The sequence below is a fragment of the Castor canadensis genome, chromosome 7 (assembly GCF_047511655.1).
Source record: "Castor canadensis chromosome 7, mCasCan1.hap1v2, whole genome shotgun sequence".
Lineage (NCBI taxonomy): Eukaryota > Metazoa > Chordata > Mammalia > Rodentia > Castoridae > Castor > Castor canadensis.
The window spans coordinates 100,146,916-100,174,391 of NC_133392.1; the positions used below are offsets into that span (position 1 = coordinate 100,146,916).

General features: G+C 37.6%; 1 protein-coding gene across 3 annotated transcripts; it reads right to left on the reverse strand.

The window, feature by feature from the left end:
- Positions 1-1,398: 1,398 nt before the first annotated feature.
- Positions 1,399-26,462, reverse strand: Lhx8 (LIM homeobox 8). Of its 3 annotated transcripts, none has more exons than XM_020155692.2 (9): positions 26,166-26,462; positions 24,113-24,199; positions 23,604-23,765; positions 19,582-19,703; positions 17,222-17,442; positions 16,605-16,708; positions 11,676-11,771; positions 5,200-5,383; positions 1,399-2,117 (listed from the first exon to the last, which is right to left on the reverse strand). In XM_020155692.2, the coding sequence occupies exons 1-9, from the start codon at positions 26,244-26,246 to the stop codon at positions 2,041-2,043; spliced, it is 1,134 nt and encodes a 377-aa protein (XP_020011281.1). In that variant the 5' UTR covers positions 26,247-26,462; the 3' UTR covers positions 1,399-2,040. The 3 variants fall into 3 exon arrangements, with proteins under 3 accessions (XP_020011281.1, XP_020011282.1, XP_073935847.1); XM_020155693.2 differs by lacking the exon at positions 26,166-26,462 and adding an exon at positions 25,917-26,139; XM_074079746.1 differs by lacking the exon at positions 26,166-26,462 and adding an exon at positions 25,100-25,398.
- Between the last annotated feature and the right edge of the window lie 1,014 nt (positions 26,463-27,476).

The window sequence follows — 27,476 nt, forward strand, 5'->3', positions numbered from 1 at the left end:
TTCCCACGTTTATACTGAACATTATAAGCACAGACATACTGTAAATTTTTCAATTTGAAAATGTAAAATTAAAACCTCTGACATTACAAATAGCCATATGCTTGTATCATGTATTCGTATATCTTTTTTTTAGCACTTTCCTAATCTGTTTCTTATCACTGACAATTTTATATATAGGATATATACATCTCATCCATTTTCATCACTTTAAACGCTGTTGTGGAAATTTTACCTCAACTTTGAGGCTAATCTTTGAACTAAAAAGGGTAGTGATGTGGTTTGTACAAACTGTCCAGATTCAGAGGGTGGTGAGCACAGGAAAAGACAGCACAGAGAAAGGAACACTCACAATCAGCCCCTCCCAAGTTACATGTGCCAATTCTCCCTAACTGGGTAATACTGTAAGGAGCTAACAGTACTGAGTTTGGCTGGACTACAGGAGCTTTCCTTGGCATCTGAGAAAGGTAAAGCTGACTTCACTACCATGCATGCCTTGGAATAGGGAGACAAACCCAGGGAGATTTGTATCAGTCAGTCTCTCAAGATCACATAGTGTGACTTTTGGTCCTGTTCTCTGTTTTTGGTCCAAAGGATTCCAACTGGAGTAGCAGGTTTAAAAAAAAAAAATCCCCCTCATTTTTCCCATAGTGAAACTGAGTGTTGTTGCTTGTGGTTGGAGACAAATAGTTACTTATGTCCACGTGATTGCTTCTGGTTGCATTTATGGTTACTAGGATGGGGTTACAAATACTTCACTACTTCTTCCAGGCCTCAGGCCAGGTGTGAACCCACTAAGTTAAATAAAGACTCAAACTGAAGATTCTCAATTTTTTTTCTTCTTACCTTTTCTCCCCTCATTGGTATATAAAAGAGAAGAACTGAGAACTAATTTAAGTTCTTTAAGTCCAAAATTTAGTGAGGGTGCTACTACTCACTTTTGTAATTCAGAAAAATGTCCACTATCACATGGGATAAAGTCCAAGGTTTAGAATTTAGATCTAAGAATCATAATCCCTAAAGAGAATTTGCTAGGAAGAAAAAGCAGAGTCCTTGCTCTAGAAACTCCAAATACTTTGAGCTTTATTTTTTTGTCTCTAAAGAAATATATTCTTATAGCCTACATATCATTTCTAGATTGGGATACCCCAGAGGCATTTAAAAATGTTCTGCCTTTTTTCACACTAACTTTATTAGCTTGCTTAAGAGATTATTTGCCAAATAAGATGTTGTCATTTGTTCTTTTGTTGAGTAAGTGCAGTCATCCACAAATACACTTCCTATTAAAATGTACTTACAACACAGCTCAAAACAAAATGACTTTTTAAAATTAAGAACAGTTTGATTTTAAAGAGATTAAAGGCAATTTACAGCTAAAAATGCATAAAAAAGACAAATCGGTTGAAACATTCACAAGAATGGAAAATGTTTAATAAACTTAAGAATGGTAGGCTTAATAAACTATAGTGTTATTTACAGCCATAATTCATCAACCACAAACACAATAATGTGTTTGCATGGCATGCTACAACAGAAGCTTTATTCAATTCATTCAGAAAACATTGGCAAAATAATTCTCAGTTGCAAATTCACAGATACAAGCTTCAAAGTATAAAGTTGTATATAACAAAAAATACAGATAATATTTATAACAATAACTTACAGATACAAACTAATGATAAACTACAATTTCACAAAAGATTGTAAACATTTTGCACACTTGTCAGTCCTTTCTTTTAGGCAAAGTGCTCTTTTGATGACAAATAAATTAACAGATATACACTAGAGTGTACTATTTCCAGACAATACAAAAAAGTTTTGATTTGTTTTCTTCTTGTAAACATAAGTTTTACCAAAAAAATGAAGAATCAATAAAAGTGTCTTGCAGGCCAACTACTGATACATACCTGGGCAGCAAAGAGATGTTGGAAATGCTTTGGGTGTTAAATAAAAAATTAACATTAATATCTTTTCAATGGTATTTTATATAGAATAAATGACAAGTTTATATCCTCAATCATTTCTATCCCTGAAAAAAAAGAATTAGGTATGACTTATTGGCAGTTGTGTCATTGAATGGGGTAACAAGGGCTGGAGTCCAAGAGTTGTTGGTGAATGAGCTACAAAATAGAAAGAAATTTGTGGGTCAGTTTTTTAGGGTGAATAAGATGATTTAAAAACAAACAAGAACAACTCAAGGCAATGTGTTTTCACCACTCAATTGAGGGCACCAAGCTACCCTCACTCCACTGACCTCAGCAGAAGCATTAACTCATTCAGCACAGTGAGTATACTATTAAATAAAAATTCAATTATCATTTTGCTCCCAAATCTTTATTTGGGGCTACAGCTTTTGCTACTTTAATGTACTCCATCCATACCCCATTCACTGCACTTCACACCCTGCAACTGAAAAAACACAGGAGAGCTTTGTCTGCAGAGATGTCTGTAGAGATGTAGTTTTCACATGCAAATGTCTGGATAGAACGAACCCCCTCCAAGTTCCCTTTATTAATGCTTGACTACCTCCTCCCTAAACATGCAAGCAACACTGTAGTCTTTCATATGAACACACTCAATTTTAGTGGTAGTATAAGTATATGACAACAATGGTATAGATTCTTCTTATGTAACCAAAACTTAAAGTGAAGCTCTATTTTCAGCAATACCTGTGTTGCTTCAAACCAATCCTCTCTCAAACTAGTTAAGCTGGACATTTAAAAAAAAATCTGTTGCAAGGCATTTGAAAGATACCCAAGTAGTAAGAAATTGCAAAGGCAAGTCCAGAGAGGAGGGAAAGAAAATGAGACTGCTTCCCCCTCATACACACACACACACACAAAGATAGTAACAATTTTAACATAAAAGGGATATCTCACACTGAGAAGTATAGCAGAGCATTCAGAAGTCAGTCTTTGGCTGGGTGGTAGGGGTCAGAAAAAATCAAAGATCAGGGTCCATTAAAATAGAAAAATGCTAGTTAAAAACAAAGCAAAACAAAAAACCAAGCAAACAAAGACACTACCAATAAAAATCCTAGGCCTTCATTTGGGATCCCAAAGGGTTAAATTCAAGGAGTAGTGAAACAGAAATAAATATACCAGCCTTATGAGGACTGGCTGGATTAAGATGATCTCTCCCTAGCCCAACTCTGTGCCACAGGTAAAACTAATTGTCTCTGATGGAAGATATCATCCAGAGCCTCAAATTATTTTTAGCTTTTCATACCCAACATCTGAAATGAAATAAAAAATAAGGCAAATAAGATACGACTTGACTGAAAACAAAGAGGAAAAAACAAGAACAATAGAATACTCCCAAAATAGATCGAGATATTAAAGGCCAAATATGAACTTTAGTATAACTATAATATAGCAATTTAAATAAGAAATAAAGTGACAAAATAATGGTATCAGCATCAAAATGGAAATTCTCAAACTGGAAAACACAACAGAAATTAAGAATTTTATAGGTTATTAGCTATAAAGAGAATTAGCAAACTAGAAGATAGGTTAGAAGAAATATTTACTCTAAAGCATGTAAGGTCAAAAAGCTGGAAATATGTGAAATTTTTAATGGGGCAAAAACAATTTTTAAAGAGAAAAATCTGGGAAGTTCTCATAATGAAAGACATAAAACAATATCTTCAAGAAGCACACACCAAGGCACATTATAATTTAAAATATTTAAAAACTAGACACAAAAAGAAAAGCCAAGGAAAAAAGAAACACTTAGGAATAAATATGGCAAAAGATGTGCATGGTTATTAAACAAAAAAACCCTAAAATATCTTTGAGTCGGAACTTTTTAAACAAATCTCACACACACACACACACACACACACACACACACACACACAAACCATGAAGGAAAAAAAAAAAAACCTGATGAAATAAATGACATTAAAATTAGCAACTTGTGCTCAACCAAACATTCCATTAAAAAGTTTAAAAAGGCAAGTCACTGAGTTGAAGATACAATTATCAAAAAGCTTTATATGCAGATTATATCAAGAAATAAAAATTAATTTAAAAAGATGAATCAATAGATCAACAACCAAAAAGACCCGGTCAGGATCCTCACAAGAGAATATACGAATGTCTAAGGAGAAAAACTGCTCAACCTCATCATGAAAAAAAAGCAAATAAAAATAATGAGATGGCTAAAATTAGTGAGCTATACCATATTAAGTGTTGATGAGGAAGTGGTGCACCTTGAACTCTCATATCCTGCTGGTCAAAGTATAAATTGGTTTAAGCACTGTGTAAAACTATTTGGCAGAACTGCACACAGTTGAGCATCTGCACAGCCTATGACCTTATGTTCCACTCCAGGTATATACCAATTAGATGCATGAATTAATGTGCACCAAAAGACACACACGATAAAGTCCATAGCAGCATTTTTATAAATATCCGAACTGGAAGAAGCACAAATGTCTATCAACCATAAAATGGATAAATTATTATAAGACTCCCACAATGGAATTCTATACAAAGATAAACAAACCATGGACTTTTGCAACAATACAGATTAGTCTCACGAACAATGTAATTGAAGAGTGAGACACAGGAGAATACATTCTCCATGTTTCAATTTATATAAAACTAAAAAAAGGCAAAACTAAGGGATGGTTTGAGAATTCAGGGATATGTTACTTTGGAAGAAAAGAATAATTGGGAGGAGACATGATAGAGACTTCTGAGGTGCTAATTACCCTGTACCCCTTCATCTGAGTAGTATTTATAATTATGTAAACTACTAATTCATCATATTGTATGCTATGTGTGTACTTTTCTGTATATATGATTTGTTTCAATAAAAACTCATTTAACAAAACTTAGTAAACTCCAATTTAAAGATCTAAATGTGAATACTTTCTCTGACCATAAGAAAATAAATTATTTAAGTATTTACCAGGGGAAAAAACCCAAAATTTTGTTAACAAAAAATCAAGCACTAAGGGGCATCATTACTAATATTTGTGTTTTAGTTGTAAAGTGGGTGTTAAACTTATTCACTGAAATGTGACCACAGAAATAAGAATATTTGGATAATTTTGCTCTCTACTATATTCCCTACAATATGTTCAACTACTACTGAGGTAATATTTAGAAATGTGAATCTTATCAATAATCTATTATTAGAAGTTACCAGTTACTGATTGCTTGGGAGACAGCTGTTAGATGTTGGGGTACCTACCATCCATATAACTATGCAGCGCAGTTAACATTGTCCCATCTTGGGGCACGTAGGCAGAATAAGCCATTTCTTCCAACATGGGTGGAGACAGCCTGGAGGGTGGGACTGCTGTGACGGGGGCAGAGGAGGAGTGATTAGGACTGACGTGTTTCTTGTGGCGGGCTCTACAATTCTGAAACCACACCTGAGGGGAGAAGAGCATGGTAACTGGGTCACACATCAGCTTCCAAGCACATTACCGACTGAGCTTAAAATGAATGCAACCTCAATTACCAGACAGAGAATAAGCTTTTTAAACAGTTTTGTAGACAGAAGAAAAATGGTTTAGCCCAAATAACAATGCTCTTTTTTTCTTCAGATAATAGTTCTCTGGTGATTTACTTTAAAAACTATTCTATATTAAACCAGTATCTTCCAAAAAATGAAAAAAGGAGAGAGGAGAGAAAAAAGAAGAAAAGAAGAGAAAAAAGAAGGTGGGAAAAAAAGGCTCAAGAATTCCAGAGAAGTGTCTTTGATTTTACTACTGGCATTTGGGAGCAAAGGAAAACAGAAAAAGCCCCTTTAATCAGAACTTTAAAATACTACTAAATGTATTCTTAGACATCTGCTGAACTTACTTCTTCACATTTTAACCTGCTGAGTTCAATTTCTCTTAGAGAATACATAAACTATTCCTTAAGAAGCATGTTAATGTCTGGTATATAACAAGAAACAACTAATAATATTTAAGTAGAATTAAATACAAACACAACCAACTGGTGAAAGAGCTCACCAGATGTAAAGAGCTAACCATCCTGTTGTCAGCTCTATCACAGAAATGAAGCAAATTTAGGGAAATTGAGGTTTTACTTCTAGGTCAGGGTAAGTGCAGCTGGACAAGCCAGAATGCGTCCAGTAAACAATCCACCTGTGTTTGAATTCCCTGCTATGAAATAAAACTTAAAACATGTTAATATGATACTAAAATGCTTTATCATGGGTTGGGGATGTAGCTCAAGCAGTAGAACACTCAATCAATTGCCACCATACCACACAACTGTGTCATGAGAAGAATGGTAAGGCAAGGGATAAAAACTTGAAGGGAATTAGGATAGAAAATTTTGACATCAGGGGAGCAGGCCAGGGAGCAGTCAGGGGCATACATCATCTCTATTCAGGGGTGTTGGGTAGGCACTTCGTGGCAAAAGGGAATCAGAGCTGATGAATGCGGACCAGAAGGAAGTTGCAAAGAATTTATAGGAAAAGTTAACCTGATTTCAAAGACACACACTCTACTGCGCCTCAAAAATAAAGGGTTGGAAAAGTATAAAATCAAGGGATTAAAGCTAAAAGAATAAAACTAATAATTTAACGGGTTATGGAGTTTTGTTAAAGGTAGTGCCTAAAACATATTTCCAGGACAGGACTTAGGCATACATCAAGGAAAAGGAATGAGAAGTCACAGGCTTCCCCTAATTCTCCACAGGATGAGACTGCAAGATACCTGTATGGAGACCACACCCAAACTCTCCAGTACTGTCACCAGCCTGCCTCACCCACACAAAAAGACATACTGAAATATTCTCCACTGGAAGCGGGGGAAGTGCTGCCACCTGCTGTTCATTCCCAGGAGTAGCACACACCAGAGGACTGACTACATATAACCTAATAGACTTGCACTATATGGTTCCCACAGTTTGTTCAGTGTCTTTTTGTCTCCAATAAATTATACATTGCATGGACTCTACTCAGTTGTAAAAATGAACAAGAAAAACATCCCAATTATTATCTTCTCATTGGAACAAAAACAAATCTCAGACTTTGGAAATAAGTATGAAGACTGTGTGACATAAAAAGCAGAATATCTACCCTAACTACTGATTCAAGTAGCTTCCAGTAAAGATCATCTACAAGTAATTAAGCCGAGTGCATTTGGAAAAACAAAGTGCCATGTCACTTGCAGAACGAAACGTAGCTGAGAATTCCATATGTCAGAAAAAAGCTTTTGACAAGAATGCTACCCTTGTCAGAATTCAAAAACGAATCCTTCTGACTTTCCTCACCTATTTACAATTTCCTCCTTCTGCTCTGCAAACCTCTAATGAGCTAAAATTTTCTCTCACCAACATATTTAAAATTTTTTGAGTTATAAATTATGAACTACAAAAAGCAGGCCATGGATACTGCAAAAGAAAAAAAGAAAACTAATGCTTAAAATAAATCCCTTAGAAAGCCCAGACAAAAAGCCAAATATAAGAATTTATTTTCAAATATGAAAAAAAAAAGATGAAATTTTAAATTGGGAAAGCATGGCTTTAGGGAAAAGTGATTAAAATGGAAAGAAATAGAGCCTCTACCCTCACATGGAACCAATCCAAAAAAATTAAAGTTTAGGTTAAATAATTGATACCATGAATATTTAAGGAGACAAAAAAGAACAATGTTGATACACTTTTTAGATAGGTAAGCATGACAAAGGCCAAAATTATCAAAAGATTAAGAGTTTTGAATACGTAAAAACATGAAAGTTCTATGAGAAAAATATAAATTGGAAGGAAATTGATGAACTATGGAGGTTTAACATGATAAACAGAATTCATAAAAGTCAGTTAGATGGAGGAAAAAAATTACAAAGTAGGCTGACAACATGCAATTTGTAAAAATCAAAAAATAACCAGACATGTTCTAGTTTATTAACAATAAAATAAGTAGAAACAAAAGCTATTAGATTTTCTTTTTTGACTACCAAATTGCCAAGGATGTAAAAAGACTGTTCACATTCTATGAGAATGTAGGATTCTCATAGCTACTTCTCCATGTAACTCCTGGCAGAATAAATTGGTATGAACTTTCTGGTAGATAGTTTTTGTAAAGATCCTAAATATTCCATTTTTGATTTCTCATGTCTAGAAATTTATCCTAAGAAAACTATTAAATAAGCATGAAAGGCAGATACACAGTGTTGTTCATGACAGCAGTTTTATGGTCATGAAAAACTAGAAACTAAACAAATTAAGCTATGCTCAATATATACACCAATAAACTGATAATCAGTTTTTTGTTTGTCTACTGGTTTTTGTGTGTTTGTGTTTGGGGGTTTTGTTTTTGTTTTCAGACGGGGTCTCACTCCATATCCTACGCTGGCCTTCGATTATCCTCCTGCCTCAACCTCCAGAGTGCTGGGATTACATAGGTGTGCACCACCACTCCCAGCTCTCCAGACCTTAGTTTGGAAGGGTAGTCCTAATATACTAGGTACAGAACTAGAAAGGTTTAAATTCTGTTCCTGTAAGATATACAGCTCATAATTCATTTATCTGAAAGGGTACATGAATAATTATTACATCTGGATGCAGAATATTAAAGAAAAGTAAAATCATCGTCTTAATTCTTTCACTTTAGCATAGTGACAATCTGCTTTGTTATGAATGCCTTCCTGAGCAGACCTGTACCTAGTAAAGTTTAGAGTCTCCACGTGTCATTCCACTATTGCCACCTAATCTTTGGGTGACGTAGTGTGCATATTACAACGGAGGTCTGGTAATCAAAATTTTTCTTTAAAATTTCTAAAGTGTTGTGCCCAACATGAGGAAGAAGGCTGAGAGAAAAATTATGATTACTGTTTGAGATCACAGTAACTAATTAATTCTTCAAAATAATGTGAAGGCTTCTGCAAAATTGGAGAACAGGAAGGCAGAACAGGTCTTGGCCAGGGAGAAGGGTTGGGACCAGTGGGACGAAGTACGAGGTGGGAGAAGGAGTAGGAGGGTGAATACAGTGCAAAAAAAAAATGTGCACACCTGCATGTAATTACAATAGTGATACCTGTTGTAACTATTTCATGAATGGGAGAAGGGAGATAAAGGAGAAAGGTGGAAGGGGTGAACTGAAGTATGATACAGTTAATACATTGTAAGAACCTTTGTAAATGCCACAAGGTACCCTCTCTCAGCACAACAATACTGGGAAAAAAGGAAAACAATAATGTGAAAGGCTGTATATTTAAATTATATATACATATGTATATACATATATAATATATACATTTGCATATTAGTATTCCTTCATCTTATCAAAATATTTAACATTCAATCTTCACGTATAAAAAGCCAAAATTCAAAAGTATATTCTCCGAGGTTTAGTGCTTGAGATCAAGTTAAAGCTAACTTACACATACTATTGGTGACCTAAATAAATACCTGAACATTACAGGACAGATTTCTGTTTTAGATCCTTACTCCTTCAAATGGTAAGAAATGCTGTAAGCAGACCTTCTATTCTCCTTTGCTTCCAACTAAAATAGTCTGAAGCACAGCAGTTGTGAATCTGATTTCCTTGCAGCCATCAGATGTACAAAGCCTTAGATTAGAAGGAATCCTCAGACCAGAGAGCCTGAACTAGCCACAAAAGAAATTTCACTTCGAGGTTCAGGAGACTCACTACCTTCAATAATGGTCATGCCATATGTGTGGCCTATTACACTAAGAAAGTTCATTATGAATATATACCAGTGTTTCTTCATACATTCTTTTGCAGGTCAGCCTTTTACACATTTTTAAAGATACTTACTTGGTATATAATGTTCCCTTCCTTACCATTTCCTGACCTTCTTATTCCCTGTTGCTTTTAATATTATAACATGATTTCTAGGATCTTTGACAAATGTGTTAGCTTGTCCTTAAAGGCAGAACTCTTTGGATTGGTCCCCTGTTAGTCCCTTTTTAAAATCTGCCACTCTAAAATAAACACAATACTCTGAACATCTGAAAAACACAGACTTGCTTCTCAAGAGAGCCTCACCACATTGCAGTCAACCAAAAACACTGGGAACCCAGACTGGAGAATCTGACATACTCTTAGGTCCTTCCCAGCTGCATCCCCCTCCCCTAATTCCTGGAGCAGTTTCAAGAGTCATTTTTGTATTTACATACATGTGTATACATTATTTGTACCATAGTCACCCTCCTACCCTTTCCCTTCATCTCCTCTCTCCCACCGGTGTCAGGCCTCCCCACCCCTACCCCAGACAGAACCTGTTCTGCCCTCCTCATCTCTGATTTTATAGAAGAAAAAACATAATTAGAGAAACATGGCATTTTTGCTAGTTTGAGATAAAAATAGCTACACAGGGAGATTCCTTGTGTTGTTTCCATGAATATATGTATTACAGCCCCAACTGGTTCATGTCTACCAGCCTCTCCACTCTTCCCTAGTCCCCTTCCCCTCTTGATGCAGCTGGTCTTCCTCTTCTTGAATCCATCCCACTTCAAAGGGCTCTGCTGCTTCTCCACCAGTATCCTTCCTTGATTCTGGCTGTTATTATCTCCTGTTCAAACAACACCTCTACAGTCCACCCTTCGCTTTTTATATTCTACAATCTCTTTCTAAAAGATCTCACTCAACTTCAGAACATTAAATCACTTTGCTTGAGTCATATCCAACCTTTCAAATACCTGTTTACACACCCATTGCCATCATCACTGTGATTAGCACCACTTAAAAAAAAAAAGTTGGGGGAGGACTTCATCTCCCTCCCAACAGCCAATCAAGCTTTCCTTTGACGTTAAAAATCCCTGCCAAGGGCACCATACCTTAGGATACTTTGACTTTTAATTTAAGAGTCATCTTTGACTTCTCTCTGCATCTCCACTGTAGTTGCCAAATTCCTTTTTCATTTCTCTAGCACCCAGTCCTTACCATCCATGTACAGTTAAGAAAATGTGTGTCAAATTAATACTAGGCCTGCTGCTTTAGAGAAGTCTCTTTAAAAAAAAAAATCACTACTTTTCTGGGCATTCCAACCAAATTATCTCTACCTAGCCTTCTTCTGACTCTAATTCTTCTCATATATGGTCACCAGCCCTTTCTTCTTAAAATTATGTATCATGTCCTTTTGCTCAAGAGAAAAATCTGTATTCACAGGCCCTATAACTTAAACTCCAAGTATTTCATCTTCCATAATATCTAAACATAAGTTGTACATTATACTAAGTTTTCTCTAACTCATCCCTCCCTAGCTTTGTTTACCCACTTTCTCTTCCTGGGTTTTTAGCAAAAGCCATCAACATCCTCTACACACACATGCACACATACACTCATAGAAAAGGCAACACTGACCTCAGAAAGGGATTTTAGCCTGGAACTGCAGTTGAATTTCTTAACTGGAGGACATTAGGGTTGCTATGAGTACTGAATTAAGATATACACAGAAACATTTGACAAATGGTAGCCTAGCCTAGACAGGCTAATTGTTGGGCTTAAGAAAATTAATGTAGGAGCTAAGGATGTCGCTCAATGGTAATGTGCTTTCCTAGTAGGTACAAGAGCCTGGGATCCATCCCCAGCATCAAAAAAAAAAAAAAAAGACCTTCACAGGGTGAAGAGACCTAAACAGGAAACTGATGATTTGAGATTTCTTCATAAAAGAGCAGTGAACAACTCATAAGGTCTTAGAATTAGAACTCTTTGTATCTCTTGGTTGACTTTAAGATAATCACCTGTATCACACGTCTGCTCAAGCCTGTCCTTTCTGCCAGTTTCTGGAGGGTCTGTGCATCTGGGTTGTTGTCCTGAGCAAATTGTGCTTGCATAACCTGTTTTTTAAAAAACGTAGGTGATAAATAAGTTAAAAAATATGCAGCTCAACCTTTTGCATTTTTGTGATTGAGAGATAAGGCATGCACAAGGAAATGTGATACTTGTGTTTTATTACTTGAAAACCAACATGGAGAGCACATGAAAAAGAAAGCGTACTTTGCAAATTTACACACAAGCTCTTATGCTGAAAATTTTTTTTTGGCAGTACTGGTGTTTGAACTTAGACCTTCACAATAGCTAGTCAGGTGCTCTGCCACTTGAACCACACTTCCAGCCCTGAAATCTTTTAAAAAATAACTGACTTCATCATAAAACCTTGACTTTCCACTATGCTGTTAGAAGTAAACTCTTTTTTTCTTAGAACCCACAAATGATATGCATAAAATACCAATATGCATCTCATTTACTATTTTTTCCATTTTGTTGAACGTTGCAGCATAGAAAACAATGAAATATAAAAATCGTATCGTATGTATCCCCATATGATATGAACTAAGGTTCAATGCCCCAATATAATTTTCATTGAGCTACAAACAGTACACAGCTGGAAATGGATTTCACTTAATTGTAATGACTGGATCATGGGTGGGTGGGGGCACTTGCTCTGTGCAAGAGGATATCTGAGATCTTAAAAAGAAACATCCATAAGTCTACTGAACATGAATTTATCAGGGTAGGGTCTGGGTGTGGTGATGCATGCCTACAATTCAGGCTGCACAGGAGGCAGAGATTGGGAGGACCATGGTTCACAGCCAGTCTGGGCAAAAAGTAAGCATCCCTTCTCAAACAACAAGCTGAGCAAGTGGTTCATGCCTACACTCCTAGTTATGAGAGACCTATGCAGGAAGATCATGCTCTAAGGCCAACCCCGGGCATGAGACCCTATCTAAAAAAACAACTAAGAGAAAAAAAAAAAAAAAAGGATAGAGATGTGGTAGAACACCTGCCTAGCAAGCATGGGGCCTGAGTTCAAACCCTAATACTACAAAAAATAAATAAATGAAAATAAAAGTTGGGAGTGGGGGAGGAGAAGTATTTACCAGGGTCTAAATGTCTACATATTTTAAAAGCTCACAGGTGATTCTGATGTGAACCTCTGGATTGAACCCACTCTACACCAAGTGATATGAGATAGTGATACATGAAAAATAATCCTGGTCTTAATTTCCTGGAAGTATAAGACATCCTAATAATTATTTTTTAAAAAGGTAAAAACAGAAGAGGAGGTTGGGGAATATCAAAATATCAGGGCCTTAGATTCTTTTAAAAAAACATGTATTATAAAGAACAAAGGAGGAGACTCGCATTCAGGCATGATTGGGCTTGTTTGCGGGCACAGGTACCCCATCTATCCACCCCACCAGCTCTACGCCCTTCCCAGCAGGCAAAATTAATTGTGTTCTCTACTGTGCTCCCTATACAATACCATCTTCTGCTAAGCACTTGTCACAAGGTAGCTGAAGAATTCATTTGCAAGTCTACTCTTCTTAGCAGAAAATGAGCTCCTTTAGGGCAAGAGGAACAGTTCATCTACATCTCCCCAAGAGTTAAGCAACCCCCCCGTCAATAATATGAAGTTAAGAGTTTGTGACAGAATGAAACTTGACAAAGTAAGTAATATCTGGAGTACACTGAGAAAAAGGTTAATTTTTCCCAGTAAATCTTATGAGGTTTACGAATTATATTTGTAGTTAAGATCTCTCTGATTAGTTACTTGTAGTGTTAAATGTTCCTGGCATCCCATCCAACTATACTGTATCTATATACTCACTGTAAATGAAATGGATTCTTGTTTAAAAAAATAGGCATAGTCGCTTAGACGTCTATAATCTCACTCTGTTCACATCATTTCTTTTCCTACTCCAAATGTGCTACTTCCTATGTGAATAGAGTTGTATTTATATGTGTGTAATTGAGCATGTAAGATCCCAAAGAGAAGAACAAATGGGCAAATTAATTATGTCTTTTTTTTTAATTTTTCAAAAAGAAAAAGTTGAACAGATTTCTGGGAATTTGCTTGAAAGGTAGTCATTGATAATTTTTAAAAGGCAGCATGCTTTTCACAGATGCATTTCAAGTTTACAAGTATAATGTTGGAAGCAAGTTACATTTAATAAAGCACTTTTATCAAGAAATAAAGCAAAACTTTAATCAGTATTGATTACTTAGAATTGGAATATTCTAAAGATACAGTCTTTGATCTTCCTTTTAGTAGTATCCTTATTTAATCTCATCAAAAAAAAAAAAGGAAGAAAAAAAGAAAGACCCTTTAAATCTCTTAGTTTCACTATTCTGCAAACACTAATGCTGCTGAAACCCTTTCTGCTCCTTTACCAGTTCTGCTAACATGGTCAGGGAATGAGGGTCTGTGGGCAGTCATTTTAAAATCAGAGGTCTACAGAAATGTCAGAGTCTCCATAGCAACAGCTGACCAATTTGATCTGAAAATAAACTGAAAGTAGGAGCTAGCCTTGGCATGTTTAGGAGTAATAATCACTGGGTACAATAAGCAAACAATAATATTAGCAGGAACTTTTAACATATTCTTATAAATGGGACAATATTAGAAACACATTTATGGACACATCCTCTGAAATTATTTATCCCATTTTAACTCTCCTCTGTCCAAAGTAGGTACTGCATGGATAGTCTTATTCACTGGTCACATATTTTAAATTTTTTTTGCTAATCTGAAGCAATACATGAGTATATTCAAGTATCTGAATATTGTTGAAAAGTGGGACAATTTGACAGTGAAGTACACTGCCTGGTTTATTAGAGAATCTGGCAAGAGTAAATAAGTCAAGTTTTTGTTTTTAACCTACAGCTATCCGAGATTCCTAAATTATAAAGAATACTTGAGGACTGTATCTCATTTGTTTCAGCCATCCCTGGAATAAGATAAACGCTAACAAGCATTGGATAAATGAGAGCATGCTCTGGAAGCATATTACTTACACTTTCATTTTCTAAAATCTATGATTCTGATATACATTTTTAAAAAGCTTATTTTTCAGATTACATTCTTGTATAATAATGCATGACTTAAATATTTTATGAACATTTACGATTTAAAATCAGAAGCCTGTCTATGATTCTCTCCTTTTTGTTAGCTGCTGCTGCCCTTGGGTAGAGTTTTGTTAAGGCACAGTTACACTCAGGGTTTCCTGCGTGGCCAAGTCAAATGCAAAGACCAGAGATCAGGGGAACAGGGTCAGAATCTCTTTTCCACCATTCCCTTGAAAGTCTGCCTTGAGAGGAATTCCTGCACTTCTTGGAGAGGTTACCTACATTAAGGAATTGTTAAAAGAGTCAAAAAAAAAAAAAGAAAAGCTATGATTTCTGATATAGGACTTAATACACAAAGAACTCCAGAAATATCTCCCTTTTATTTATTATTTATAATTATCTTCCCATAGAAGATTATACATCTACCTACAGTGGTTTCCGATTTTCACAAATTTTTATATCAAAGTTATCAATTATGTAGTTATTAAAATGGCAACCAGCCCTTCATACGAACAGCCCTTTTGAAAACAGATAACTTAGAGATTCTGTTTTAATCCAGACAATTTTTAGCAACTTGGATGTTTTTCCAAAGCTCCCACAAGTGCTCAAATGTAACTCAGAGCATCTGTGATCTCTATTCCAACCCAAGAAGGCATCCAGGGAAGCAAGGTTCAAATAAAGATAATTCCTTCGAATGCCTTATCTTTATTACTTATTGAATATATACTTGATGCCTAAGAAATCCAAAACAATGGTCTATATGAAGGTCTTTTCTCAAATGGATCTAGATTTTAATGATAGAGTGTTTTCCATTGCCAAGTTTCCTTAGAATAGTTATGTCACATCCAGGTTTAACTTCAAATTATTCTTAAAATAAAAAGTTCTCTCTTGAAACACTTTTAGTGTATCCATCTTAACTACTAGCAGGTCTTAGAATACTCCATGTGATTTTTCAAAACATTTCTTTCCTTTGTTAACATTTAAAGTCTGAGCTAAAATTGATACTATGTGTAAAGCATACATATGATAGTACATGATAGGTGCAAAATAAATGTTACTTTACCTTAACATAAAACAAATATCTCAGCCACATTAATCTTTTAGACAACGTGATTTCATTGTTTGAAAAAAATGCCAGAAAGAATCATTACATGTGTAGACTCAAATATAAAGCAAGGAGTAATTATTTTCTTTATAATTTGTATAATTCAAACCTGTGACAATTATATTTAAACAACTGAGCTGAAGATAGGAGACATAATTATGCTTTAACATCAAATTATGGAATTACTCTCTATCCCTTTTAAAAATAAGACAGGGACTACCTGATTGAAGTCAACTACTGGATTCCTATTTATGATAAGGCATGAGAAATTTTTTTCCTACTCAAAAAACATACAATTTTACCTATTAAAAGGCTCATTGTAATTTGTTTAAAAGTCCAACACATTAGAGTCCCATAAACCCAAATGCTGTCTCTTTCTGATAAGAGTCTCAAAATAATTTGATTTCTGTTACTCTAAATACCTGGATTAGACTGATGTTATCAGGAAGTCAGGACAGATCAATATTTTGTCTCCACTCTGATGTTAATACCAAAAGACCTGAAGCATATCACAATGCTGGAAGTACTGATAAACATTTTAGGGCAATAAGTATGTTTTAATACATTTATCAAGTTAGGCTTTAAAAAGAATCATAGGCTAATCTTTTAGAAAACACAACAATGTCTTTAAGCAACATGCAGATTCCCTTTTAATTTTGTTTGTATTTTTTGGTAGGGTGGGCTTCAAATATCATAAATTCCTTGTCATGTCTACCTGTAGTTGATCGGCTGTAAAGCTGGTCCGAGCTCTCTTTGCTGGTTTTGGATGATTAACATCTTGTTCTGTGAGGAGGGCACCTTCCACACTAATTCCATTCCCTGCATTTTAAAAACATACCATACATGTTGGCAACTCAAATGGTGTTATCAATGGTGCAATCATACTTTTCTTGCTTCTCTTGGCTTGTCAAACTGTATGTACCTTCTACATTATAAAACCCCTTAAGTTTTAAAACATTACAAATACTGCAGAAACAATATTCCTTTTATAGGACTATACATTCAGTCAAAAGTGTAAAAGAGTAAGAAGTGTACATTTAAGGCTCATTCTTAGGAATGCAAATAGAGCAAATCAATTGTTTACAAAAAGAAAACCTGAGCCCTAACTCAAGGCTACTGGCTGAGAATATAGCACAAGGCTAATGCGTACACCATGGTTCTCGCAGCAAATAGGCAGATGGAGATCGGCACTAGCAGTAGAGCACTTAATAAACGTTACCACGATTATACTTTACATAAAATTATACATTGAGATGATCCTGGAAAAAATAATTTTTATCCTTATATTCACTGTCCCAAAAGACTCACAAAGTATTTTAAGTGCATATTTACCATTTTCCACCTCTCTTTTTAAATTATCCAGCATGCAATCATAATGCACTCTGCAGAGGACTTTCTCTTCCACCAGTGCAAACTCCTCTCCTGTGGAAAGCTGCCTTTTGCAAGAAAAGCAGGCAAAGCACGCCAAGTGATAGACATTCCCCTTGGCCCTCCGGACCCAGTCAGTAGAATGGATGTGCCTCCCACATCGAGAGCAGCGCGTTCCATACCTTCTACAGTAAACAGAAGGGCAGGAGGCAAACATTTTAATGTTTGGTCAGATAATTATCAGTCTAATATTAAACTAATGTTATCTTACTTCATTGGAATAACCTAAGTATTTATGTATTTTGAAAATGAAACAGGAATTATTTTTCTAAGACTTCATATTATAAGCAATCAAGATTTGAGATAGGGTCACAATTCAAATCTGTATAAAAATGTAACCTCATTGTTTGCTGTGAAGACTTAAAAGACTTTCTTTTAAAATAAATGGTGGTAGGAACATGGCTCAAGTGGTACAACAAACTGGCAAGGTCCTCAGCTCAAACCCCAGTACCACCAAAAATAACTTTTAAATAAGATTTAAAAAATAAATGAGACTTAAGTTTGAATATCCCTTTTATTGCATCAAATACTAAAGCATCCATAAATTTATCTAGACTTAAGATACACACACACAGAACTCCAGAATAAAAGCCTAAAAGTGCAAAAATATTTTAACTCAAAATATAAATATTGACTTCTTAAAACCAGGTTGAAAGGCTGGGTGTATAGCTCATTATTAGAGTTTAGCAGATGTCAGGCTCTGGGCCAATCCCCAGCACCAAAACCAAAGCAAATAAACAACAAAAAAAGTTGAGATGATTAGAAAATACTTTAAATAAATGTTAAAACATTTTAAATTAGAAATTAACAAAGGATGCACAGGACAGAAATTCTTCACCCAGGTGGTTAAGGAAGGAAAACTCAGCCGTGTTTCTTTCCATTCATGAAAAAGCGACTGCACTGCTATGCACAGGAAGGAGGAAATGTATCAAAAACTCCCAGAAACTATTTAGACATTAAACACAGGTCAGTCTTAACAGAGGTAAAGGGACATTTGTTTCTCTTCCAGTCTGAGTGACTGGACACTCTCTGTCATGTCTCCTAACACAATCATCATCCCTCATGGCCAGCAAGTACACATCAACCTAGATATGTGTGTGTGTGTGTGTGTGTGTGTGTGTCTCTCTCTCTCTCTCTCTCTCTCTCTCTCTCTCTCCTTAGTGGTATTCCTATTCTTTTAACTACCGTGAAACACTGAATAAATCTCAGAATATGAAGTATTAAAAATCCTAAAGAACTACCACAATTTTTAATCTTTAAAACCTAATCTTTCAAAGAGCTTTAATTTACTATCAAAAAATTTAAGACTAGCATATCCTAAGAGAAAGAAGAAGCAAATAGTAATTGTTGTTGAAGAAACAGAGAGTAAACTAATAAGAAATACACACTTGGGATAATTATAAAATTATGTGATTTTATTCAATAAAGGATTCTGGGCATTATTATGAAATAAATTGCCTAACAATTTTATTTAAATCCTTGTTAAACTCTCTGAAATCACTTTTTGAAATGGAATATAAATGACATAATTTAGTATTAAAAATCTCATTTTGTAGTATTAATTTCCCAATGAACATTTTTTTTCATTTAGAAATGCAAATAAAGAATGTGGAAAATTTTTAAGTCTTGTTTATGAACAATTTCAATTTCTAGACAGCTGTCCATACAGAATTGACTTAGATCCTAGAAGAAACTTTACATTTATTAATTATAAAGAGATCACAGAGAGAAAATGTTACATATAATATTTGTACAAATATAGCCTAAAAAACTAAAGAGCAAAGAACAGACAAAAGACACAGGATTGTAAGGCAGAATAACTTGATATTGTGTGTTTATGATACTGGAACAGTCAATTCTTATGAATAATGCAGTTCATCATAGTATGCAAACTCCTGGTATCTTACAGGTGTATAACAAATTGGCAAAAATTTAACAAAATCTTCATTTTTTCCTATAAAGATTTTATTTCATTTTATTACTTACCCCAAAGGGCACTGTCACAGTAAATCATTATATTTCATACTTTGTATCTATAGACAGAAAAAGAGTCCCTGTTTATAATACCTAAAATTTGTGTACTAAATTTCTAAAGGGAAACATTTATTTTGTTCTAATATAAATTGTACCTCAAAAGTATTTTGAAATTCATTTATTAAAAATGGGTCTTTTAATAAATCAAACTAGATGAGAAAAAGCCTATTACAAATTTTTTGCATAATAATTTCTTGAAGTGACTACAAAGATAAAGTTTCACAGTGTACCTGAAATAATCAAGTTTGCAGAAAATGTCTTTGTCTTTAATGTAACAGCTGGTGTGCCTTCCTAAGGAGGTTCTGCAGACACTGCAGGAGAGACACCGGACATGCCAGCATAAGTCATTCACCTGTGAGGGGCAGAGAGCACGGTGAGCAGCTATTTTGACAGCATACTTCACAATGGCATTCGTTGGTTCTGTGTATGAGGCAAGTGAAAGGCTGGCCCTGTGATATTTTAACACATGCTCTGCTTCCATCCAAACAGTGTCATTTATATAACTGTACATCTGGATGTATTTTCTTTTAGACTCTAACCAGAAAAACCACACTAGTAGATGCCACATTTTGTGTTTCTATGGTTTGTTAATTCCTTTGAAAAAGTCAGGTAGTTTTTTTCTTTCTTTCTTAAATCAAACCTCTATGAACACAGAGAAAATATTGTTCTCTTTAAAGTACATAGAGATTTTTTGGTTTTTTCCTTACCCAAATTCTTATGAAACCTGGTAATTAAGGAAGTCAAGACAAACACCTTCTCAACCTACATTTTGGCTAAATATAAACTGTACATCCATTAAAGAAAGCAACAAAGAAAGTGGAAAATAGCTTTGCAAGATACAAAAAAAAAAAAAAGGCCCTTCAATATTTCATTTATTTGCCAGGGAGTAAGGTGAAGAGAGAAGATTCTGGAACTATAAACCTTCCCTGATGGCTAGTACTAATTCAATCCGTACCTGCCTACACACAGGACTAGGGCCAAGCCTAGTAACGAAACTAGGCAATCCTTTTTACTTACAAACCAGAAATTGCTAAGGTAGACATAAATGCTGACATGGTAGCTCTGGGTTCCCTTCTAACATTATATGGCTATATAGAAACAACAGAGCCAAGGGACAAAAGTACTGTAGTAAAGTACTACTTAATGATTTGGCTATAGAAGAAAAAAACTAAATCTGATTATAAGTGGTTGTAAAAAGGCACCAAAGCATTATTTTCTATTCATACTTCAAGTGGGGAGACATACCACAGTGTTTAATAAAGCACAGCACTTTACAGTTTCTAAATAGGAAAAGAAATATCAGTTCAGGAAACAAATCATAACCTCACTTTAAACTGTTGCTATCCTCCTATAAGCACCACTTCAGTTTTCAAGAATGAAGATGTGTATTAGATCGAGCTGGCCTGCAATGCAGCCTCCTTAAGTTTGCTCTTGTTAAAGAGACTCAAGAATGAGGTTTATGCTTAATTAAATTTCATGTAAAAGACGAGCACAAACAGAAAGTAAATTACTTTGAGATGTGACTATTGCTGCACTATCTCAGTAAAAAAAGACTTTCTCTTCAGTGGTTCTATTTGGTTACATGTAACTACTGCTTAACATGTTTTTCCATGATATGCAGTACAAAGATATTTTGAGGCTGAAGGAAAAAAGTTTTACTGGCTTCTAGTTATTGTTGTTACCTCTTTCCAAAGCATTAATGTCAGTCCTTTTTGCTGAAAATTAAAAGTTTTAAGTTTTGGTCTTTCTTTAAGAGAACTGCATAGTCAAAACACTCAAAATAACAAAGAAATAACAGAAGGAAATCAAAGAAAACAGGAATAAAAAATATTAGTCGTGGTGAATACTGTCCTGGAAATATAAACATTTTTCTTTTATTTTTCCCTAAAATGTATCCAGTCAGATAACAGTTTTTAAGTACAGGCTTCCTGTAGTATTGTATTGGTTAGGGCTTTCTTTCAATTATACCCAAGTTTTTGTTTTATTTGTTTAAACTGAGGCTTTAGAGCAGAGTCCTGGCCTCTAACTCTCTAGAAAAGCCAAATCTAGTGCCTGGTTTGCCACCTTTTCTCAAAGTGTACTTTGGAGAGAAAAAAAAATAAAGCCCTTCAATATTCCATTTCTTTGCCAGGGAGTAAAGTAAAGTGAAGATAAAAGGTTGTGGAAACTAAACCTTCCCCAATGGCTAGGATTAATCCAATCAGTATCTGCCTAACCATAGGTCTAGGGCCAAACTAGAAAAACTCCCAAGTAACAGGACACTGAAATACAGAGATTAGATTCACTCCTCTTATACTTTTCTGTTCTAACTCCTTTTTACTAGTCTCACAAGATGGTGTCTTTCAATAGTTGTACCCTCAAATACTTTTTTAGCCAATGACAAGTTTGAATTTATACTTATCTGGAAGAAATAAGAAAGTACTCAAAGTGGGGTGGAGGGGGACAGTTAAGAACTCAGTTTTTAAATAATCATATCATATCAAACCAGTTTGATTTAATTTACTAATACACACTAGTAGAATAAAATTGTATGTAAATTTCACTGGGTGGATTCCTGTCTTATTACAAAAGAATGCTTTCTATAACTCACTTAGATTACAGATACTCAATATAAAATAAAGATATCCAATATATACATTTTTATAAGATGAATGTTAGAAACTTATTTCAGAAGGTATTTCGTAATACTTTTTTCTACATCTTCTCTGCTATGAAGTATCAAGTCTTCATAGATCTGTTTCAGAAATATTCTTAAAGATTCTACTAATTCTGGAAAGTTTCACTGAAAATAAGAAGCTAGCTTTTGTTTTATCAAACAGGCTCTCAATTTTTAATCCTGGCTAGCCTTGAACTCATGGTCCTCCTGCCTGTCTCCGAAGTTCTGGGATTACAAGTGAGTACCATCATACCCTACCAAGAAGTTAGTTTTGATCCCCCCAAACTGATTTTGAAATATCCAAAAGACCCAGGTTTGGCCACATTGAAAATGGAATGTTAAGAATGCAGATTTAAAGAGAAAGCCATATTTATTTGTCAATTTGAAGAATCAACCACCAACTAAGATTAACTCAATCATTTTTAAATGTTATCAACAAAATATCTTTTGGGGCTTGGGGTTGCATCTGGGTTGTATAGAATAAATTCCCATTTCACAAAGTAGCTTTGTATGTTGATGTAGAAACTTAAAGAAACCCATTGATTCACTTTTTGAACTTATACTTTCTATAATTAATCCTTTTGAAAACTTAAGTGTGGTGGGGAAGGGAATAGAAAGTGAACTGGTTTGCAAGTAATTCGGTATAGGATAAACCATTATTTTATATGGTGGTTTTAAAAAGCTATTGAAATTGAAAACCCAATGTATTAGGATTAAGACACATGGGACCATGATTCTGCCTGCAATGACATGGATAACTGTGGCCTGCCAGAATTTCTGCTCCAAAATTCCCCCACAGTATTTTAAGAGAAAAGTAAACCAAATTAAGACAGACAGTCAACTCTCAAACCACCACTTGAAACACTTCATCTGAGGCTCTTGTGTGTGTGCTTAACTTTACATCAATATCCATTTTTTTTATCTAAGCACCAGAGAGGACAAAACAGGAGCTTTGGGTGGGCTTAATAAGAGCAGGAAGGTATTGAAATGGCTTTTATTTAAATGCTTCTATGAACTTTTACTTTGGATAAATTCCAGATAACTGTAAATAAACGTGATTATACTTTAAAAATAGTACAGTAAAGATCTTTTAATCTCTCAACAAAGAAGACCGTGTAAAGAGGGAATCAGTTAATCTATATCCGAGCTGGAACTCTTCTAAGCAGACAAGAACATGGGCGTTATTGGTGTGAACAGACCAGTCAGTTTGGAGAGAACAAAGAGTTTTAAGTCAGTAATAGTCTGGGGCTTGGTAAAAAACACTCAGCCAGCTGTTTCAGAATGGTTAAGGGTTTCCACTTCCCTTCATCTACATCCACCCAGGGAATTGGCATTTCTACATTAGGATGTGTCACTCATAAACTGTTTTGCAACAACATGGAAGATCCTAGGATTTCTAATCACACTTTACCCCATTGCATGGGTTGCCCTAGACTGGGATAATTTGTTGAGAAAATGTGCAACCTCGGTTGAAAACCTGGGTGAAAAAAGACCAGAGGGCAAGGGGGGATGGGGTAGTTACAACTTTTCTCTTTTCCCAGAGCTGCTCTGCTAACCCGGCTCTCCTAGGGTCCGGCGCCTGCGGTCCCATCCTACCTTGAGAAGGTATTTGTCCACGATCTCCAGGCCGCAGCTGTTGCACACACACTTGCCAGGGGGGCAGCCGGAGCCCGAGGCCATGGACTGGGGCGAGGACGACGGAGACAGAGGGGCCGAGGAGGAGCACGAGTCCTCGTCCCCAGCTCCCTCGGGGCTCACCTGAAGGAAGCAGTGAAGCAAGGCGTTTCTAGACCCCTCCTCCCCCTCACATCCCACCTACCCACGGGGGCGCCCCCAACGCCTCCCCTTCCTTCCCGCAGCCCACCCCCAGCTTCAGGAAGTCTCGCTTCTTGTTCTCTCCCCCAGGTCCACGTTCTGGCCACGCACCCTCTGGGGCAGCTGACCCCTGACCTCGAAGACCCCGGGAGCCTAACAGCCCTGCCAGCTACGCGCCAACTAAGCTTCCCACTTTTGCCTGCCTTCCGCCCGCTCCCTGACGGGCCAGTTGGGCCCGGGAAAGAGCTCGGGGACCGCGGCCCCTTGCCCTGCGCCACCACCCCACTCACCAGTCCTTCTTCCCCGGCGCCTTTCCGAGTCCTCCCGGCCGCCAGGGCTGCAGTCCGCCCGCACTCCTCCGACATGAGCCCCCGGCACTGCGGGGTGGGAGCGGGAACCGGAACCGAGAGACAAATAAGATGAGAAGTTGAGAGCGTGCACGCGGCCCGCAGACTCCGCGCGGGGCGAGCTAATGAAGGCCCCCAGCGCGCGGGCAGCGCGTGCACTGTCCCGGCGGGCGCGGGAGCCTGGGCGCTGCGCACGGGGAGGGCGCGCAGCCTCGCTCGGCCGCTGGCGGCCGCCACCCGAGCGCCCAGGGCTGGCCCGGCGCGAAGAGGCTCTCCCGGGGCTCCGGGTCCCCCGCGCTCACCCCAGCGCGTTGGTGCTCTGCCCCCCCGCCGGGGATAACAAGTTAATAACAATCATCCCCGCACAAAGCGTTTTCTTTCTAGATGTCAATCACCGCCAAGCGGGGAACACCGGGCTAAAGGGGGTACAGGGCGGGGGGAGGTGGAGTGGGAGAGAAGAAAAGACGATTGAGGAGAAGGTGGGGGAAGAAACTTGATTTCTTTAATAACCTCAATTAAAAGAGCAAGACACACATATATTTTTAAAAGACGGCTTTTTGAATAGGATAGCCCGAAAGGTGAAGAGGTTTAATAGGACACTTGAAAGCTAATTACAGCGGGATTTAAGAAGCCTGGTGTTTGTTCCGATGACAATTTGAATGAAAATGCTTCAGATTAAAACGAGCCAGCAGCTCTTTCGTAAACTTACAGCAATTAGAGCCGTGAGTGATTTACACTCGTTTCTTTAAGGTGTAAATTGCCACTTATTGCTCAGTAAGTCAACATTTGAGCTGCTAAAGGATTATTTTTAGCTAGCGCAAAAAGCGGGTCGAATAATGGAAAATATCCAGCTGAATTTAATTTGTCCCATTAAAAAAAAAAAAAGCTCTCACCGAACCTCGGTCTGAATGTTTTAAAGCAACAACTCACGTTACTCGAGTATTTCCAAGCTTTTGCTTCAGTTTTGTTCTAAAAATAAAACGCAGGCTTCTCTGGGCTTTTCTGCCTTCCTGTATGGAAAGCCCAGCTTGGAGACTGATGGGTCTGCCGAACTCGAGCGGCCCATTCGTCTGAACGGAGGTCTGACCCCTCGTCTGCTCTTTTCTTTCCTCCCCTGAAAGCACCAGGTGAGAGATACCGTCCAAACCCGAGGGTCTTCCGGACCCTCCACAGGGACTCTGCGGCGCTCGCTATGCGCGACCCGGCGCAGCTGGCACTGAGGCCGCGTCCTTGCGAACACAAAGAGCTCAAGTCCCCAAAAACCCTAAGTTCTCAGGGTGTTACCAGCCACCGTCCGAGCAAAGACAAGTCAGCAGTGTACCGTGCGGGTCCCTCCTGAGACTCTCACAGATGAGTTTCAAACTTAAAACGCGACGCACCCCTCGGGTCTTGCCTCCAGAATGAGGTGAGAGCTTGGCCAGGTTCCCCCCATCTACTCAAACGAACCTCTTGGCTCGCTTTGTGCCCTGGGGTTTGCTTCCTGTATTTAAATAAAATGGTCCTTCTGGCCAGCCCTGGGATCTCTGAGGCCTTTAAGGATCCACATCTACCGCTAGGTCGCCTTGGGTCCCGGCTGTCCCGCTCTCCCTTTGGCCAGACACGCGCCTTTCCGGCTAGCTAGCTTCGGAGCGCAGTGGCACTCTCGGAGCCTAGTCTTTGGTCCCACCCCACAGCCGCCCGGTCCTCCCGACCCACTCTCCCGGACCACCACGATCACCAAGACAAATAGAACAAAAGCACGACTCACATGGACCCGAGAGCGCCTTAGGCTCGAGGCTTCGTCTCCCAAATTACAGTCTCCATGCCTCAGGTTAAGTGAGCTTGTGGGGAGGGGAGGCAATGATTACTGACTAACGCTACTACGTAATAAAAAATTGTCAGGTCTGAAGACGAGGCCGTTTACAGGTAGTTTCTGAACCTCGTTTAGGAGCCCAAACAACTCGCGTTTCAAGGAAACTGCTATTCAACTGATCCAGCCAGGCGTCTGCTCGCTCACCTTCTCCCGGGGCACTGCCAGCTCCGGCACGTCCTTTTCTTCTAGTTTACACACAAACATCTGATCGCTCTTCCAATACATGGCACTGCTGGGGCTGCTTATCACATACCAACTCCAGAGGGTCACAAGCTGTCCGTGTCTGCCGATCTCCCCCCTCCCCCGCCCCAAAGCACTAATAAAAGCTAACAGCAAAAAGGGGCAGGGATGCTACAAGTGAGTCTTAGTTCAGAGGCCGCTGTGGCCGTAACCGCTCTCTGACGGACTGTTCTTAAGATTCCTTTCCCAACTTCACTGAGGTCTGTCCCTCCAGGAAAAGCAAAAAAAAAAAGTTTTGTTTTCCAGAGGGTGGAACCTTACACAGAGGGCGGGGGGTGTATGTGTGTGGGAAAGTCTTTTCCTGGAGGAACAGCCTCACCTCCTTAAGGAAAACCCGCCTACTCTACATGTTAAGATCTTTATCATGACAAGCCAACTTACTCCAGGTTCAGTATTAAAGAAAAAAAATGGGGATGGTCTGTTAACTTGATTAAAAAAAAAAACCTGCTCTTTGTATTTGCCTTGGCTTTTAAATTCTCGCTCCCCAACCAAACCTAAACAAAGATTCAGGTTACATCTCCCTGCAGCAAGGAGAAGGGGAAGTGGATGTCTCCGATACTCGTTCTTTTGAAAAGCGCATCTCTGCTGTGTAGCTGAGGAACCCGACCGCTCTCTGGCAGCCCCCCGGCTGACTATCTAGTGGTTCGCGCTCCATTTGCGAAAAGTTTTCTCATTAAGATAAAGAAGGACCACCTGAGCAGCACAAAAGCTTATGATTTGCGACTAGATTTGAAATCAAGGATACAAGAAAGACAAAAGTATGTCGTTAATGAGGGTGGCTCTTTCATCTCATCCTACACAAAATTTAAAGCCCTAGAAGCGGCCAGCTGCAACCTCGAATTCTGGCGGGGGCGGGGGAAGGTATTCAGATACCGAAATTTTGATTAGGATTGGAGGGTTTGTTTGTTTAAATAGCTTCTTTATGGTATAAATTTCAACACATCATTTACTGTATGGAGATGAATTTGGTAAGATTTTTAAACGATTCTATTTTCAATTTGTACCCCCTTTAAACAACAAAAGAGAAAACTTCTGAAACATAATTAATATGAGTATCTTGAAGTCTCTATTTCATGATCGCCTGTAACAAAATCATGTGATATTCTTCAATTAGACAGAAATATATTTTTTAACTATATGCACACACATAATCTTATTTCCTTGCTTATTTGCATAGAAGAGGAAGATAGGAGGGATCTTGCCCAACCCGGGTGG